The sequence below is a fragment of the Crocuta crocuta genome, unplaced genomic scaffold (assembly GCF_008692635.1).
Source record: "Crocuta crocuta isolate KB4526 unplaced genomic scaffold, BGI_CrCroc_1.0 scaffold282, whole genome shotgun sequence".
NCBI classification, from domain to species: Eukaryota; Metazoa; Chordata; class Mammalia; order Carnivora; family Hyaenidae; genus Crocuta; species Crocuta crocuta.
Genome location: NW_027529174.1, coordinates 1989975 through 2006590, shown reverse-complemented (window position 1 = coordinate 2006590; position 16616 = coordinate 1989975). Strand labels below are relative to the sequence as shown.

At 36.9% G+C, this 16616-nt stretch overlaps 1 protein-coding gene across 9 annotated transcripts in view; it reads right to left on the bottom strand.

The window, feature by feature from the left end:
* Positions 1 to 16616, bottom strand: part of AASDH (aminoadipate-semialdehyde dehydrogenase) — a 52580-nt gene that overhangs the window by 11841 nt on the left and 24123 nt on the right. For 8 of the 9 annotated variants that reach the window (XR_013333617.1, XM_077757748.1, XM_077757751.1 and 5 more), the window contains 7 exons: positions 11922 to 12163; positions 11440 to 11546; positions 10776 to 10948; positions 10154 to 10346; positions 9433 to 9548; positions 6739 to 7531; positions 486 to 649 (listed from right to left, as the gene is read on the bottom strand). Coding sequence is in view for 8 of the 9 variants with exons in the window: in XM_077757748.1 (XP_077613874.1) it covers positions 486 to 649; positions 6739 to 7531; positions 9433 to 9548; positions 10154 to 10346; positions 10776 to 10948; positions 11440 to 11546; positions 11922 to 12163 (1788 nt within the window). In the remaining variant the exon portion in view is untranslated. Of the gene's footprint in view, positions 1 to 485; positions 650 to 6738; positions 7532 to 9432; positions 9549 to 10153; positions 10347 to 10775; positions 10949 to 11439; positions 11547 to 11921; positions 12164 to 16616 lie in introns of those variants that run through there. The other variant, XM_077757753.1, reaches the window with a different exon arrangement.

Genomic DNA, 16616 nt, shown 5'->3' with positions numbered 1-16616 from the left:
TTTTAAACTTCCATTCCTTTGATTACTAAAGGTATGAAACATTTAAATACATTTAGTAGATATTTCTTCTTTGAGGTCTTTTACATTTATATCTGTTGTTTATTTTTCTATCTGGGTCTTTATAATTTGTATTTGTTCTTTAATTCCATTTATTCTTATAAATGAACTTTAACTCTGTTATGTGCTTCAAATGGTTTTCCCCAACTTATCAGGAATGTTTTTCCCTTTGTGATTCTTAATATTGTCAACACAGTAATTTTAAGCTCTTTAGATTTAAAAACTCTGAGTAGTAAATTTATTTGTGAAAATCTGGTAAGGATGTTAAAAATGTCTTAAGGTACTGAGACTGTTAATTAACTCATTCTTCCCAGACCACAATGCTAAACTTAGGGAAGAGTGAATACCTTCTCTCTTAGTGAAGAAAGAGCACCTGACAGTGTCCTACTCTTCTAAGCTTATGATAAGAAACTGATAAGATTTCTTACATAAATATCCAAAGCATATGCATGCTGGTCATGAGATCCAATGTAAATGACTCCTGTGGTTGGATCCACGGTTGCTGAGCTTTTGACAGCATCCTCGGAAGTAAACATCCAGTGTTCTTCTCCACTATTACTTTTCAGAACATAAACTAACCCATTATAACAGCCTGTTGGGAAACAAAATATAAAAGATGAGTTTAGATACATCACCAGAACATAATTGTTTAGCCTACATCATGACCATTTACATTCGATGCTCTTTATGTGTAACTGTATGTCCAGCTCAGGTTTAAACTTCAGCAATGTAAAGCAGAAACCAAACAGTAATCACTTGTAAAAATGCCTATTAGTAGGTATACCTTATTTTGTTCTTATAGTACCATAAAGTGCTTCACTCCTGAGAAAACAAAGAAGCACAGTGAAGAGAGGCTTTGACAGGCCTGGAATCAAATCTCTTTCTGGCCATCCATGGGCAAATTACCCAGCATTGCTGAGCCTCAGATTTTCTACCACATGTGGACACATCTACTCCAGTGTTATTGTGATAATTAAGATAACATGGATTAAAGGGTGCCTGGGTGGCTCAGTTGTTTGAGCATCCAACTCCTGAATTCAGCTCAGGCCATGATCTCATGGCTCATGAGTTCAGGCTCTGCATCGGGCCCCATATTGGGCTCTGTGCTGATAGTGCAGAGCCTGCTTAGGATACTTTCTCTCTCCCTCTCTCTCTGCCCCTCCTCCACTTGCACTTTCTTTCTCAAGATAAATAAATGCTAACGTTGGACAACTTAGAAGAAATNTAGAAAAGCCAACAGACTCCACCAGAAGCCTACTAGAACTGATCCAAGAATTCAGCAAAGTTGCAGGGTACAAAATCAACATACAGAAATAGGTTGCATTTTTATACACCAACAATGAAGCAACAGAGAGAGAAATCAAGAAACTGATCCCATTCACAATAGCACAAAAAAACATAAAATACCTAGGAACAAACCCAACCAAAGATAGAGGAGATCTGTATGATGAAAACTATAGAAAACTTATGAAGGAAATTGAAGATGACACAAAGAAATGGAAAAACATTTCATGCTCATGGGTCGGAAGAGTAAATATAGTTAAAATGTCATTACTACCCAAAGCAATCTACACAGTCAATGCAATCCCAATCAAAATTGCACCAGCATTCTTCTCAAAACTAGAACAAACTGTCCTAAAATTTGTATGGAACCACAAAAGATGCCAAATACCCAAAGCAATATTGAAGAAAACCAAAACGGGAGGCATCACCATCCCAGACTTTAGCCTCTACTACAAAGCTGTAATCATCAAGACTGTATGGTATTGGCACAAAAACAGACACATGGACCAATAGAATAGAGAACTCAGAACTGGATCCACAAATGTATGGCCAACTAATCTTTGACAAAGTGGGAAAGAGTATCCAATGGAAAAAAGACAGCCCCTTTAGCAGATGGTGCTGGGAGAACTGGACAGCAACATGCAGAAGAATGAAACTAGATCACTGTCTCACACCATACAAAAAATAAACTCAAAATGGATAAAGGACCTGAATGTGAGACTGGAAACCATCAAAACCCTAGAGGAGAAAGCAGGCAACAACCTCCTTGACCTCCACCGCAGCAATTTCTTACTTGACACTTCCCCAAAGGCAAGGGAATCAAGAGCAAACATGAACTATTGGGTCCTCATCAAGATAAAAAGCTGCTGCATGGCAAAGGAAACAATCAATAAAATGAATAGGCAACTGACGGAATGGAAAAAGAGTTGCAAATGACATATCAGATAAAGGGCTAGTATCCAAAATCTATAAGGAACTCACCAAACTCCACACTGGAAAAACAAATAATCAGTGAAGAAATGGGCAGAAGACATGAACAGACACTTCTTCAAAGAGGACATCCAGATGGCCAACAGACACATGAAACGATGCTCAGTGTCCCACATCATCAGGGAAATACAAATCAAAACCACACTGAGATACAACCTCATGCCAGTCAGAGTGGTGAAAATAAACAGATCAGGAGACTATAGATGCTTGCAAGGATGTGGAGAAATAGACACCCTCCTACACTGTTGGTGGGAATGTGAACTGGTGCAGCCCCTCTGAAAAACAGTGTGCAGGTTCCTCCAAAAATTAACAATAGAACTCCCCTATGACCCAGCAGTAGCACTGCTAAGAATTTACCCAAGGGATACAGGAGTGCTGATGCATAGGGACACATGTACCCCAATGTTCATAGCAGCACTCTCAACAATAGCCAAATCATGGAAAGAGCCTAAGTGTCCATCAACTGATGAACAGATCAAGAAGATGTGGTATATTTATACAATGGAATACTCCATGGCAATGAGAAAGAATGAAATCTGGCCATGTGTACAATATGGTTGGAACTAGAGGGTGTTATGCTGAGCAAAATAAGTCAGGCAGAGAAGGACAGATACCAAATGTTTGCACATATAGGTGGATTAGGAGGAACTTAATGGAGGATGATGCGGGAGAAGGAGGGAAAAAATAGTTGGGGAAAGGGAGGGAGGCAAACCATGAGAGACTCTTGAATGCTGAGAACAAACTGAGGGTTGATGGGGGTAGGAGAGAGGGGAAGGGGAGTGATGGGCACGGGGGAGGGCGCTTGTTGGGATGAGAGCTGGGTATCATATCGAAACCAACTCGACAATAAACTAAGAAAAAAAGTTTTTTTAAAAATAAACTTTAAAAAAAAGAAAAAAATACTAACATTAACAATAGCAAACATTTACTGAGCTTTTACCTTGTGAAATGTTGTATCTGCAGTTTGCAGATGACAAAAGGAAGCACAGAGAGATTGTTACTAGGGGAAAACTCCTCAGCTGACATGTGACTGAGCCAGGATTTGGATCTAAGAAGTCTAGCTTCAGAGCCTATGCACGTAACTACTACAGCAGACTGCTTTTCCCAAACTGATGCAACAGGTAAAAAGCTAGGGCTGGACTCCCTCTTGACTTGGTGTAATCAGAATAACTCAGGTGACAGTAGGCAGGTCAAAATCTAGAAAGTAAAGATTGCTCAAGTTCCCTGTAGTGCATGTTCATCAGGGCACGCTGACTTTGGGCACTGGCCATTACTCTCTAGATGGCTCTGCCTAGAGAGTGTATAACCACTGCTGCTCATTTGAGGCCCAATTCCAGAGTAACTGCAGTACTGTTTTCCTTCTAGCAGTTACTACTTAGTAGCAAGAAACTGGCCTGCTTAGTGATGGTGAAGAAAAATGTCCTACACAGTACCGTATCCCAGGAATCAGTTGGGTAATGAAAAATTTCCTTGAGTTCATTTCCAGAAGAAAATCTTTGTGACCTTGGGTCAAGTAAAACTCTCTTGGATAGGACATCAAAAGCATGATCCATAAAAGAAAATCAATGATAACTATTAAAGAAAAAAAAAGTCAATGATAAACTGGACTTCATTAAAATTAAGAACTTCACTTCAAAAGACATTATGTTAAAAAAAAACAACAACAAGCCATAGGCTTGGAAGAAACATGCAAAACACTTATAGATAGCAGCTTATATCCAGAATACAGAATATTCTCAGAACCCAACAAGAAAACAAATATAACAATAAAAATGGGCAAAAAATCTGAAGAGACAGGTCATAAAAGATGTACAGATGGCAAATAAGTTCATCAAAAACACATCATTAGTCACTAGGGAAATGCAAATTAAAACCACAGTTTTAACTCAGATAAGTGTCTGACTTCGGCTGACAGTTTGTGGGTTTGAGCACTGCACTGTCACTACGGACCTGGCTTGGGATTCTCTCTCTCCCTGTCCCTAGACCACTCTCTCTCTCAAAATAAATAAAGAAAATTTAAAAAATCTAAACAAAGAAACAGAAAACCATAATGAACATCTGACTTTTGATTTTAGCTCAGGTCATGATCCCAGAGTCATGGGATTGAGCCTCACATCTGGAGTCTCCTTAAGATACGCACTCGCTCTCGCTCTCTCCCTATGACCCTCTCACCTGCTCGGACATTCTCATATAAAAAAACCACGATGAAATACGACGTCATAACAATCTGACTAAAATAAAAAGATTTTCAAACTGACAACACCAAGTATTAGCAAGCATATGGAACAGCTGGACCTCTCATACAGTGGTGGTGACAATGCAAAGTGGCTCAGTTACTAGGAAAATATTTTAGTCATTTCTTACAAAGTTAAAGCTATACTTACTGTATAATCTCCCCCTTCTCGGTACTGACCCAAGTGAAATTAAAAACTTATATTCATGCAATATCCTGCTCACAAATGCTTATATCAGTCTTACTCGTAATTAAAAACTAGAAATAACCCATACAGTTATTTGTCCAGTATGAAAAACAGTATGATTTGTCCAGACAACAGAATACTCAGCAATAAAAAGAAACTGGATCTTTGCTATAATAAGGATAAATCTCAATCATATGCTAAGTAGGAAAGGCCAGATTCAAAAGCAAAAATTAGAAAAGACAAAACTAGTGGGACAGAAAAAAGATCGGTGGTTTTCTGGGGTTAGGGGTAGGGGAAGGGATGACTACAAGTGACACAGGTCTTTTGAGTAATGAATGCTTCATTGTGGTACTGGTTATGTGACACTACACATTTGTCGAAACACAGAACTGTAAACTAAAGAGGGCAAGTTCTACTGTATAGAAATTAGGTCTTAATTTAAAAATGTTTAAAGTTCTAAGTAACCACCATGTGCTCCAGGCTGTGAGTCTAGACACTTGGGATGCAAAGAGTAACTTCAACAAGCTTTCATGGACTTTCATGGATGGAAATTATTCATGCTCATTCACATGTATAATTCAAAGTTCCCTGTAGCATATTTTTTCAAAATGTACCTGGGCAAAAGGGAAGGATCAAACTCTGATTCAAGTAGATCCTAACTAGGATAGCACAAGTAGGGAGACCTATTCCTAAGCACTCAGCACAAGATTCCACAAGCATATAAAGTAAAACTTAATGTAGTGGGGGGAGTAAAGAAAATGGTAGTCAAGGCATTACACCCGGATCCCATTTTTAGCAAAATAAAAATCACCTATACTTTAATGAAACTGACTAGCAGGTAGTAGCTAACACTTAATGGAGCCTTTAGTCTGTAACTTAGCAGTGTACTAAAGGATTTATAAATAATTATCTCACTTAATCCTCTCAAAAGCTCTATGATGTATGTGGAATTTAAAAAGCAAAACAAATGAGCAAACTGGGAAAAAGGGACAAACCAAGAAACAGATACTTAACTAGAGACAACAAATTGATGGTTACCAGAGGGGAGCTGGGTGGCGGGATGGGTAAAATAGGGGATGGGGATTTAGAGTACACTCAGGATGAGTACTAAGTAACATATAAAAGTGCTGAATCACTCTATTGTACACCTGAAACTAATATAACTGTATGTTAACCATACTGAAATTAAAATAAAAAAACAATCTAAGAGATCTACGATGACTGTAGTGATTTTAAAATCTGTCCACAAATTCTCTGACACTTTTCCTTTCAAGAGATGGAGCCTAAATTTCTCTCCCCTTGAGTATAGGCCAGGCTTAATGATGTGCTTCTAATGAACAGAAGCAAAAATGATGGTATGCAACTTTGAGACGAAGCCCTAAAAGTACTGCCTTGCTCCTCCCCTCCCCACCCACCAACTCAGTCTGAGGGAAGTCAGCTGCCAGGTGGTGAGGGCACTCTAGCAGCCTGCGGAGAGTCCTCTTGAAGCTTCTTGCCAAGAACCGGCCAAGAGCTAAAGCCTTCTGCCAGCAGCAGTATGAGACAGCTGTCTTGAAAACAGATTTTCCGGCCCAGTCAAGCCTTCAGATGGCTGTAGCCACATGGGAAATCCTGAGCCAGGACTCCCAGCTAAGCTGCTCCTGAATTCCTGACCTCAGAAATTGTGAGATGTTTGTTACCCTAAACCATTAAGTTTGGGGACAATTTATGATGCAATGTGCTTTATTTATTACACCCCTATACCCATGAGAACACAGAGGTCCTAAAAGGTCCAGCCCCTTGTCAAAGTTCACAAAGCTGATAACAGTTTTAGAGCTGGGTTCAGAGACTATGACTCAAGGCCCACACTGTGAATTAGCATGTGGGTAACCATTATTGACAACAACCAAACCCACCATACATATAGGTTTTTAAATTTAACTTGCTCCTACTAGCATTATCATATGGTAATTAAGTTTAACTATAAACTTCACAGTCAGCAACTTACCCACTACAATAAAGTTTCCACACTTAGATACACATGCTGAGGATTCGATTCGACCTCCCAAAATTTGTTCCCATTTCACCTTCCCGGAGTAAAGGTCAACTGCCATCATTCTGTGAGAATGGGAGCCAATGTACACAGTCGCAGAGGACTTATCAGCAGCTGAGATGACGACCAGAGGGGAGGCATCCACACATTTGCCTGTGTCCGTCCTCCACCTCACATGGAGCTCCATTTTCTTGGCTGCCATCACAGATGTTCCCTCATCAGAAACCTTTGCAACACAGAATAGATCTTTTGACTTATCAATAAGAGCTGGAGGATTTAAGCTTGTCACATTTTGAATATTAGTCTGTGAAATTAAATCAGAAGAATAGGCTGAAGAGCCAAGTCCTAACTTAGTTAAAAACTCCGAATTCAGAGACAAAATCTGACTCCCTCTGCTCACTGCAATAAAAGCAGCTAGCTCACTGTCACAACTTAAAGTCAGGACAGATTTCTGATGTAAAGATTTTCCACTGGTTTCCTCTTGATTAATGTTGCTGAATTTTCTTTTTGTGGCATAATTCGTGCTAAATAGCAGATCTTCATCTGGAAACACTGCTTGAAGGACATGATTGTAAATTTCTAAAATGGAACTGCTAAGAATAATTTCCAGAAGCCCAGGTACTAATGTGCCAACTAGTTTTTCAATCTCGTTGAGGAGCCGTATGGACTTTAAGGAATCTCCACCACTTGGTAAGAAGAGTGACTCATCAGGAACCTTCAAAGGATGTTCTGGGAGGCTCAGAATAGACTACAGATGAGAAAAGGGAGAAATATGGTAAAGTCAAGTCCTAAAACCAAAACAATTCAACCAATTTATAGGTAATATATAAAGAATAGTACTTACATTAGTGATACAAAAGACACACAAAATATTTTTAATAATTAAATTTTTAAATTATTTTCTTTATAGTAAAGGGAACCATCACTATGCCACCAATTTTGTCACAAACTCACTATAAAACTGCAAATTATATTTCCCCTTAGAGTGATACCCATAAAATAAGGCCTAGAATTATACAAACATGACTTAATAATTATAAAGTCCACAAGATAACTAACGTCTGATATTTCTATAATATTGGAATAATCTTTGTCTTTTTTCATTTGCTTCATATAAATCAAAATTATTTTCTAAGAATCTAAGAATGAAGCAGATAAGAATTTTATCTGGATATCCTTTATTTTCAAACATATATAATTACATCTTCTTTTCAGAACCCTTCAGAAAACTCCACACTTTAAGAAAAATTGTACTGGCCTATGGTTGTAATATATGTATGTTTCAAAATAAATTTTTAAATTGTTTGTGCGTCCTCCCCACCCCCCAACACACACAGAGTCCCCAACTTACAATGATTTAAGATTTTGTAACTTTACAATGATGTGAAAACAATACACATTCGAGGGAAACTATATTTCAAATTCTGATCTTTTCCCAAACAACATGCACTATCTCATGATGCCGGGCAGCAGCTAAGAGCCACACTCCCAGTCAGCCAAGTGATCACAAGAGTAAACAACTGATACACTTATAACTAACCTATACCCACACAACCATTCTGTTTTTCACTTTCAGTACAGTATTCAATAACTTACATGTAAGATACTCAACAATTTATTATAAATAAGCTTTGTGTCAGATGTTGGCCAACTGTAGGCTAATATAAGTGTTCTGAGCACATTTAAGGTAGGCTAGACTAAGCTATGATCTTCGGTAGGTGTATTAAATGCATTTTGACTCAGGAAAATTTCAACTTATAATAGGTTTATCACCATGTAACCCCATCATAATTTGAGGAAGATCTGTATATACAAATTCCATCAAGCAGAAACATACATGTTGTTACTGTTCTTCAGGAATAATGACATAAGTCTGTAAGCCACAGATTGTAGTATATCAAGATGTGGCCATTTGCTGGCCAAACTCTGACAAGCACTGCACTCCACTGCTCCATTAGGGGAAAGTTATGTCGGATAGGTCTTATCTTCCTGTGCCTTTTATGTCTACCTCACTTCCAATAAATTTCCTTATAGGGAGGGAGCTTGATCTTATACTAGAGAACCTAACTCTTAATTTAATACAAACTAAATAAACAAAAGTATATTACTTAACATTTGGGCATTAATAACATTCTTAGAAATGTTTATCAGATTTATTAGGATGCTAACATTCTCAAAAAATATAACATGACCTCTTCAGAATAACAAATTTATATCTTAAAAACTGTACCATGGGGCGCCTGGGTAGCTAAGCATCTGACTTCAGCTCGGGTTATGATCTCATAGTTCGTGAGTTCAAGCCCCACAACAGGCTCTCTGCATGGAGCCTCCTTTGGATCCTCTGTCTCCCTCTCTCTCTGCCCTTCTCCCACTTAGGTGCTCTCATGCACAAGCATGTGCATTCCAAAAATTTAAGGGGCACCTAGGTGGCTCAGTTGGTTAAGCAGCTGACTTCAGCTCAGATCATGATCTCATAGCTTGTTTTGAGCCCCGCATGGGTCTCTGTGCTGTCAGCTCAGAGCCTGGAGACTGCTCCAGATTCTGCGTCTCCCTCTCTCTGTCCCTCCCTCACTCATGCTCTGTCTCTCAAAAATAAATAAACACTTAAAAATTTTTTAAAAGTAAACATTTAAAAAAATAAAGTTGTACCTTCCACAAATGCTGTAATTTTTCCCAAAGTTCCTCTTTTCCACTGAGTTTACACTCAGACTTCAAGTTTATATAGTTTAAATATATCTTGTTTAACTCAGAAACATCAACTTTGCCTTAAAAGAGAAATAATTTTAAAATTTCAGCACAAACCCTATCTTCATTAGTTATAAGAATACATACATTTTTCACTGTAAAAGTTAGAATTCCTATAGAATAGTTTGTAAAAGGAAAATTAATTGTAAAGAAAGCATTCCCATGCTATCAAAAATGTAGTGGGTAACAGAGAAGAAAAGAAGAAAGGAGGAGCTAATGTTTATCCTATTTAAAGAGTTAAAGAAATGGTCCTACCAACCACGCAATTACTGCATTTTGATGTAAATATTAGATAAAGATGAAATTGTGGTCATTAAGAGCATATGTTTTGAAATTAAAGAGTCTTAGAATTCAACTCTAACACTAACCAGTAATATAATTTTGCCAAAATTACTTAACCTCTGTAAGCCTTATTTTCCTTGTCTGTAAATGGGAATAATACAACCTACTCACAGGATTTTCTAGAGATAAATAAAGTGGGTTAATTATGTAAAGCACTTAACAGAGGGTCTACCACAATATAGCTAATATTACTTAGAATAAGAATTAAGAAGCCTTTAAACTAGTTATGTATACAATTAGTATTCATTTGGCACTGAAACACATCTGCTTCAAATGATTTTACCATGAGATGTAAATGGTAGAGAATCAATCAACACAAGTTCATCTGGGATTGCATGGCTTGGAAGATGTTCCTGCAGTTCTTTAAAGAGGTCTTCCTTTACTACATCATTTTTGGACACCATGAACAGAATTAATTTTTCCTGATTATACCATGTAACTGCACAGGACTCCACTTGCTGAAGCCCTTCAGCAACCTATGAAAGAGATTATGCCAATTTGTCAGTGGACATTTAAAAGGAAACTCCCTAAATGCTCAAACTTCTTATGTCTGAAATCAAAAGAAATTAAATTGTAAAATAGCTAGAGACTTTTAAAAAATTGATTGCTACTGTTACTATTACCAGCACACTGGGTTCTTAATGTTTTTCAAAATGATAGCTCCCAGAGCAAAGTAAACCATTATTTTTGGTTGTCGAAATCCATTCTGTCACTTATTTTAAAAACAACTATCTCTTCGTGCTGGGAATAAGGGCCACACTGAATTAGCCACACCTTTTTACTGCAATTCATTATTAATACAAAAATCTTAGGTGTAAATAGAGAACCCTGACACAGAAAATTGGTGGTGGCTACCTCCAATACCTACATATGTTAGTAGATACTTAATATTTAAATAGGCTTACTTGTTGCACAAGTTCAATGTTAAGACGTTTGCCATATCGTTTGATCTGACTGTCCTTTCGTCCCAAGAAAAACATCTCTCCATCTTTCACCACCACCAAGTCTCCTGTGGCTCGCAGTGTGCCAAGCGGTACTATCATTTCGTCATCAAGAAAACATACTCTGTTTTTGCCACCTTCACAAGATATAAACACCAATGTAATAAAAAAAATAGCCATGGAAGATATATTAAACACCATCAAATCAAGAACATCTTCAAAAGCTGTTACTGAGTTTCACATTTTGAATATTTACATTAGCAGCACTTTTAAATGTCACCTGACAAAATTAAATACAATAACCTCAGCAAAATAAGAGATAAAATTTCTGAAATTATATATGTGATTAAAAAAATTCTTAGAATACTGATTAAAGAGAATTTTAGCTATAAATATAAAGATCCAAGTTACACTTTCTAAATTAGTTTTATATCTTCCCTAAAGAATTAGACAATGTTATATGAAATAATTATGATAACATTAAATGTTTCATGGCTGTGAGGATGAGATTAAAAATTATCATCACTGAAAAGAATACTGGACATAAAACATATTGATGAAAGAATAAAGTGATCAGATTTCTTTCCTGAAAAAAAATATCATTCCCAATCAATAAATGTAAAACAACCTAAAAATACTTGGCCATTGCCTTCTTGAATTGTGAAACCATTAGTATCTCTGACTTCAACTACTGTTCCAAGCAGTGGAAATCCCAGTGGTACAGGCAATTCACATCTATGAAAACACAACAACCCAAACCACATTTAAATTTTTCATTTGAATAGAGTATTTTCCAATGTACTTAAATCACATTGTACCAAATTAAAAAAAAAAAAAAAAAAAGGTTTTGGTTATGTTAGAATTCAAAGACTGCCAAAAGGGAAAGATTAGGTGGAAAGGTTATCATAGGTTATTGCTGTTTAGTCAGAAAAAGTTCTAGCAGGATCTGCAGTACTACTTATAGAAAGGTTCTGGATCTCCAGCTTAAAATTCTAGATAAAATAGTGTTTCTAAAATTATTATCCTAGTGATTACCAAAAACATTACTAGTGTTAAGATACTGGAAAAATACAGTTTCTCTGTAGCCTATTTAGTAATTGAAGCTCTTACTTCAAAGTAGAATTAAAAAACTTCTCTGGAATCTTGTAAAAAGTTGCCCAACTCGATACCTCTGTGATACCATAAATATTAAATATTTGTGTTTTATTGCCTACTCCTCTCCAGCTTTTGAGAACAGTCAATGATGGAAATGCTTCACCACCAAGGGCTAATACTCGAAGAGAAGTACTGGCTGATAGAACAGTTGACTTGATAAGCTGAGATCCAAATCTTCTAAGCAATGTTGGTGTTGCCTGTGAATACATTAAAGATAATTTATTTCCTTTCACTTCTTAAAAAAAAGTAAATACTGTAATAATTAGTTCAAAGCTTAACATTGGACACCTGCATGGAAATTAAGGCTGTGTTTATTAAATTATAAATCATTTTGGAAAACTACTCAGGCAACATTATCTTCTTAATGTGCTATCAATTTTGCTTTAGTAAAAAAACTTAAGAAAAATGTTAGTTATGTTTAATTAGACAAAATGGTTTAAAGATAAAAAGGACAAAATTTATAAAATCAATTCACATTTCCTTTCCTATTATCTATATGTAGAAAAATGTATTAAAGGTTAAAAATATGCTCCTAGAACAAAATGGTATGAATAAAGATCTTTAAAAATAGTTTTACTGAGGTATAATATAACTGACGTACAATAAACTATACACATTTAAAGCATACAATATAAATTGAGATAATATAGATATGTCAGTGAAACTATCACCACAACCCAAAAAATTAATATATTCTTCAGCCCTAAAATTACCTTCTGCCAACTTGTTGTATACTCACATGGTGGAAGAGACATTAGGATTTTAATAAATGAATAGGGAGGTGGGGGGACAAACACTCAGACCATGGGACTTTTCATTGCTGAGTGGTACTCCATTGCAAAGATCAGGACTAGTATTTGCATTTCCACATAAAATTTAGGATAAATTTGTCAATTTCTATGAAAAAAAGTCTACTAAGATTTTGATAGGAACTATGTTTAATCTTGACACTATTGAGACTTTAATCTATAAATATGAAGTGTCTATTTGGCTCTTTAACTTCTACCAATAATGTTCTGGGTTTGTTTTTTTTTTCTTTATTGCACAGGCTAGAATCAGAATAATGTTGAAGAGAAGTGACAAAAGCAAACATCCTTGTTTTGTTTCCAATCTTTGGGTAAAATCATGCAGTCTTTCACCAAACAGGATATTAGCTGTAGTTATTTATTTTTTTTATAGATGCCCTTCATCATGTTAGGGAAGTTCTTCAATTCCTAAAGGTTTTTTCTTAATTCCAAGTGTTAGATTTTGCCGAATATTTTGTCTGCATCTGTTGAGGTAATTACATACTCTTATTTATGTAATGTATATTATCAATGAATTTTTAAGTATATTAATTTTGAGAGAGAGACAGAGTGCAAGACAGCATGAGGGGAGCAAAGGAAGAGAGAAGAGAGAATTCCAAGCAGGTTCCGCACTGTGAGCACAAGGCCCAATGCAAAGTTCAAACTCCTGAACCATGAGATCATGACCCTAGCTGAAATCAAGAGTCAGACACTTAACCAACTGAGCAACCTGGGTGCCCCATCAGTGGATTTTTAGATGCTAAACCAAATGTGCATTCCTGGGATACATTCCACTTGCTCTCATTTTAAATTTACTGAAACTGGTTTTGTAGTTGAGAATATGATCTATCAATGTGCTTGAAAAGAATGTATTCTGCATTTGTTGGAGTGTTCTATAAATGGGATTTGGTTGATAATTTTGTTCAAGTCTTCTATATTATATGTTCTGATTTCTGTCTAGTTTTTCATTCAGTTGTTAAAAGTGGGGTATTAAAAGTTTGAACCTTTGGGTTTAGTTCTCATTTCAATTCTATTTTTGCTTTATGTATTTGGAACTTCTATTTTAGGGGGATATAAGGTTATATCTTCTTGATTTAACAATGTACTGACCATTTTATCATTATGAAATGTTTTTGTTGCTTGTTTCTTTGTTACTAACTAGCCTTGGCTAAATCTAAAATCTGTCTTTCCAGTGATGTGTGGCCGCTAAGGTCATGGCTCAGTTTTAAATATAAAGTCTTACTTTCATTTTTGTATCTTACTTTCTATGGGTCACCCTTGTGTGTGCATAGCTCAGTAGTCGAGCAATGACTGGACGAACTGTCCACCGAGATGGATCTGTAGGGATAGAGGAGCTCAAAGTTTAGGCCATTTGCAAGCTTAATCCAGCTTTTATTTTCTGTGGGCCCTTTTGGGTCTCTAATGTATATGCACACAACCTCAAGTTCAGCCAAGAATCTGCTTGGGCCCTATGGACTCCGACTCACAAATGCAGCCTTAGCCAGAATGTGCTTGCCCTCCCTTCCACCACAACCTCAGACTTTTGGAGGTTTTGGCCCTCTATGCTGGCCCACTTCATTTCCACAGTGTTGTTGGACATGGATATAATCTACCACTCCAAATTGAATAAACTCCCTTATGAGCAGCGGACCCTGACAGAAAAATCTGTTTTGATTGAGTTGGGGCCAGCAGGGAGAGCAGCTGCTCAGTCTAGAATGCCACAAATTCCCGTTATTTTTATGCAAAATTCAAGTTTTTAAAAACAAACACTTTTTAGACAGTTGTATGCCTTTGGTTGATTTCTAAAGTACTGAAGTAGTTGCTTTTGTCAATTTTGTCCACCTTTATAGTTGCTTTTTGGGGAGAGGATCTGCCAATCTCTTTATTTGACCACAGAAAAGTTCCATGTGAATCAAGATTTTTAAATGGTTTCTTTGAGTAAAAGCTAGACCCAGCCTCAGTGGACAATTTGAATTTTAATTCAAATAAATGACTTAAAGTCTTAGTTTGTCAAAATATTTATCCCCGTATGAACTTATTGTTCCAGGTTCTTGTCTAGGAATTTAGCACCTCCATTCAGTCTCAAGATTCAGGGTTTTGGGTAATAAATTATAGTGGCCACCTATTTATAAGGTATCCTAAATCAAATGAACTGTTCCACCAAGTTTTACGATAACAAAAATCTCTTGTCAAAATGAAATGTTCTGGCTTTTAATTTCCGATGCTAAAAACTTTAACTTTGAATTCTACAAATAAATGACAGCTATGAATATTCAGTAAGATAAAGCATAGTAACACTTTTCAGATACTCAAACTGAAATGATAAATTTAGTGTCAGAATACTAGTCAATATACGTACTTTGTTACCATAGCATCTTAGGCACACAGAAATAGGATTTAGGTAATAACAGGAAAAAAAAAAAAAAAAAACAAGGAATGTTAAGGTTCCTTGCAAAATTTCTAAGAGAAAATTCTTATAAAAATGAAAAACACAGGGTGCCTAAGTGGTTCAGTCCATTAAGCATCTGACTCTTGATTTCGGCTCAGGTCATGATCTCCCAGACTGGAGATAGAGCTCCGAGTTGGGCTCCGAGCTGGGTGTGGAGTCTGCTTGAGAGTCTCCCTCTCCCTCCCCCCACCCCACCCCCCATGCACACAGACTCTCTCAAAGACAAAAGACAACACTATTATGCTCACATTTTGGTAGTTAGCAACCTAAGATTTTGCTCTAATTAAATGGTTTTATTTTTAAAATGCATCAAGTCTAACAACTTTGTTATGCAGAGTATGAGCAAAAAAAAAAAAGTGCAAATGTATTTTAGGTTTGTAAAACACCAAAGAGTGGACTTTTCTTTCCAAAAGGTCCTTATTCCTGAAACAAAATTACCTCAAAAGCTAAGTCTGTTTCACTTTGGGGTCTTTCTCCCCCACAATAAATCAAGGTATTCCACTTCAAATTTTTTAAACTTTATGGGGCACCTGGGTGGCTCAGTTGGTTAAGTGTCCAACTTTGGCTCAGGTCATGATCTCGTGGTTCATGGGTTTGAGCTTCACATCAGGCTCTGTGCTGATAGCTCTGATAGCTCAGAGCCGGCAACCTGCTTCAGATTCTATATCTCCCTCTTTCTGCCTCTCTCTCCCCTGCTCATGTGCGCTCTCGCGCACTCTCTCTCTCTCTCTCTCTCAAGAATAAACATTAAAAAAATTTAATTAGGTTTTTAGGTAAGGTATTTATTTTGTAAATAAAATCTATACAGGATGCTCCTTTTTAAAGTGTATATTATATACATAAGCAAAAATCCTTGATGACTTATATATCATTTGATGAGAAATTTGACTTTGGAAGGAAAAGATGAACCCTAACAACAAAGCTACAATTCACTATGAGACATGCAAGACAGCGGACAATACTGAATCCATCTGTAGCACTCCATCTTATTCATGTTTGCTGGATGACTTCCTGTGGGGCTATGTGGTGCAGGCCCTCTGGAGATTATTATCTGTACCTTAGAAATGCCTGCCAAGGTCAGAACTGAGGGGGAAGGGAGAAGCTTGCTTTGGCCTTCCATAAATTTGCTCAAGATAATGTAGTCTCTCTCCCCTTCCTGAGGCACAGATAGTGCCATACGATCTAAGTAAAGATTAGCTGCCAGTTAGGTACACATAGACCCTTTGTTCTTACTAGAGTGCCATGTCCTATACATCCTTTGGTCTATGAAATCTGTAGACTAAGGTCCGTCTTGGCGGAGAATAGCTGCACACCTCTGCATCAACATTCAGCCAGTCCTATGTTACCGTGCATAGCCAGTCTTATGCGTGGAGATGCCGGACGCATTTTTTGGTCTCAAAGTCCCCTCGCAGTTTG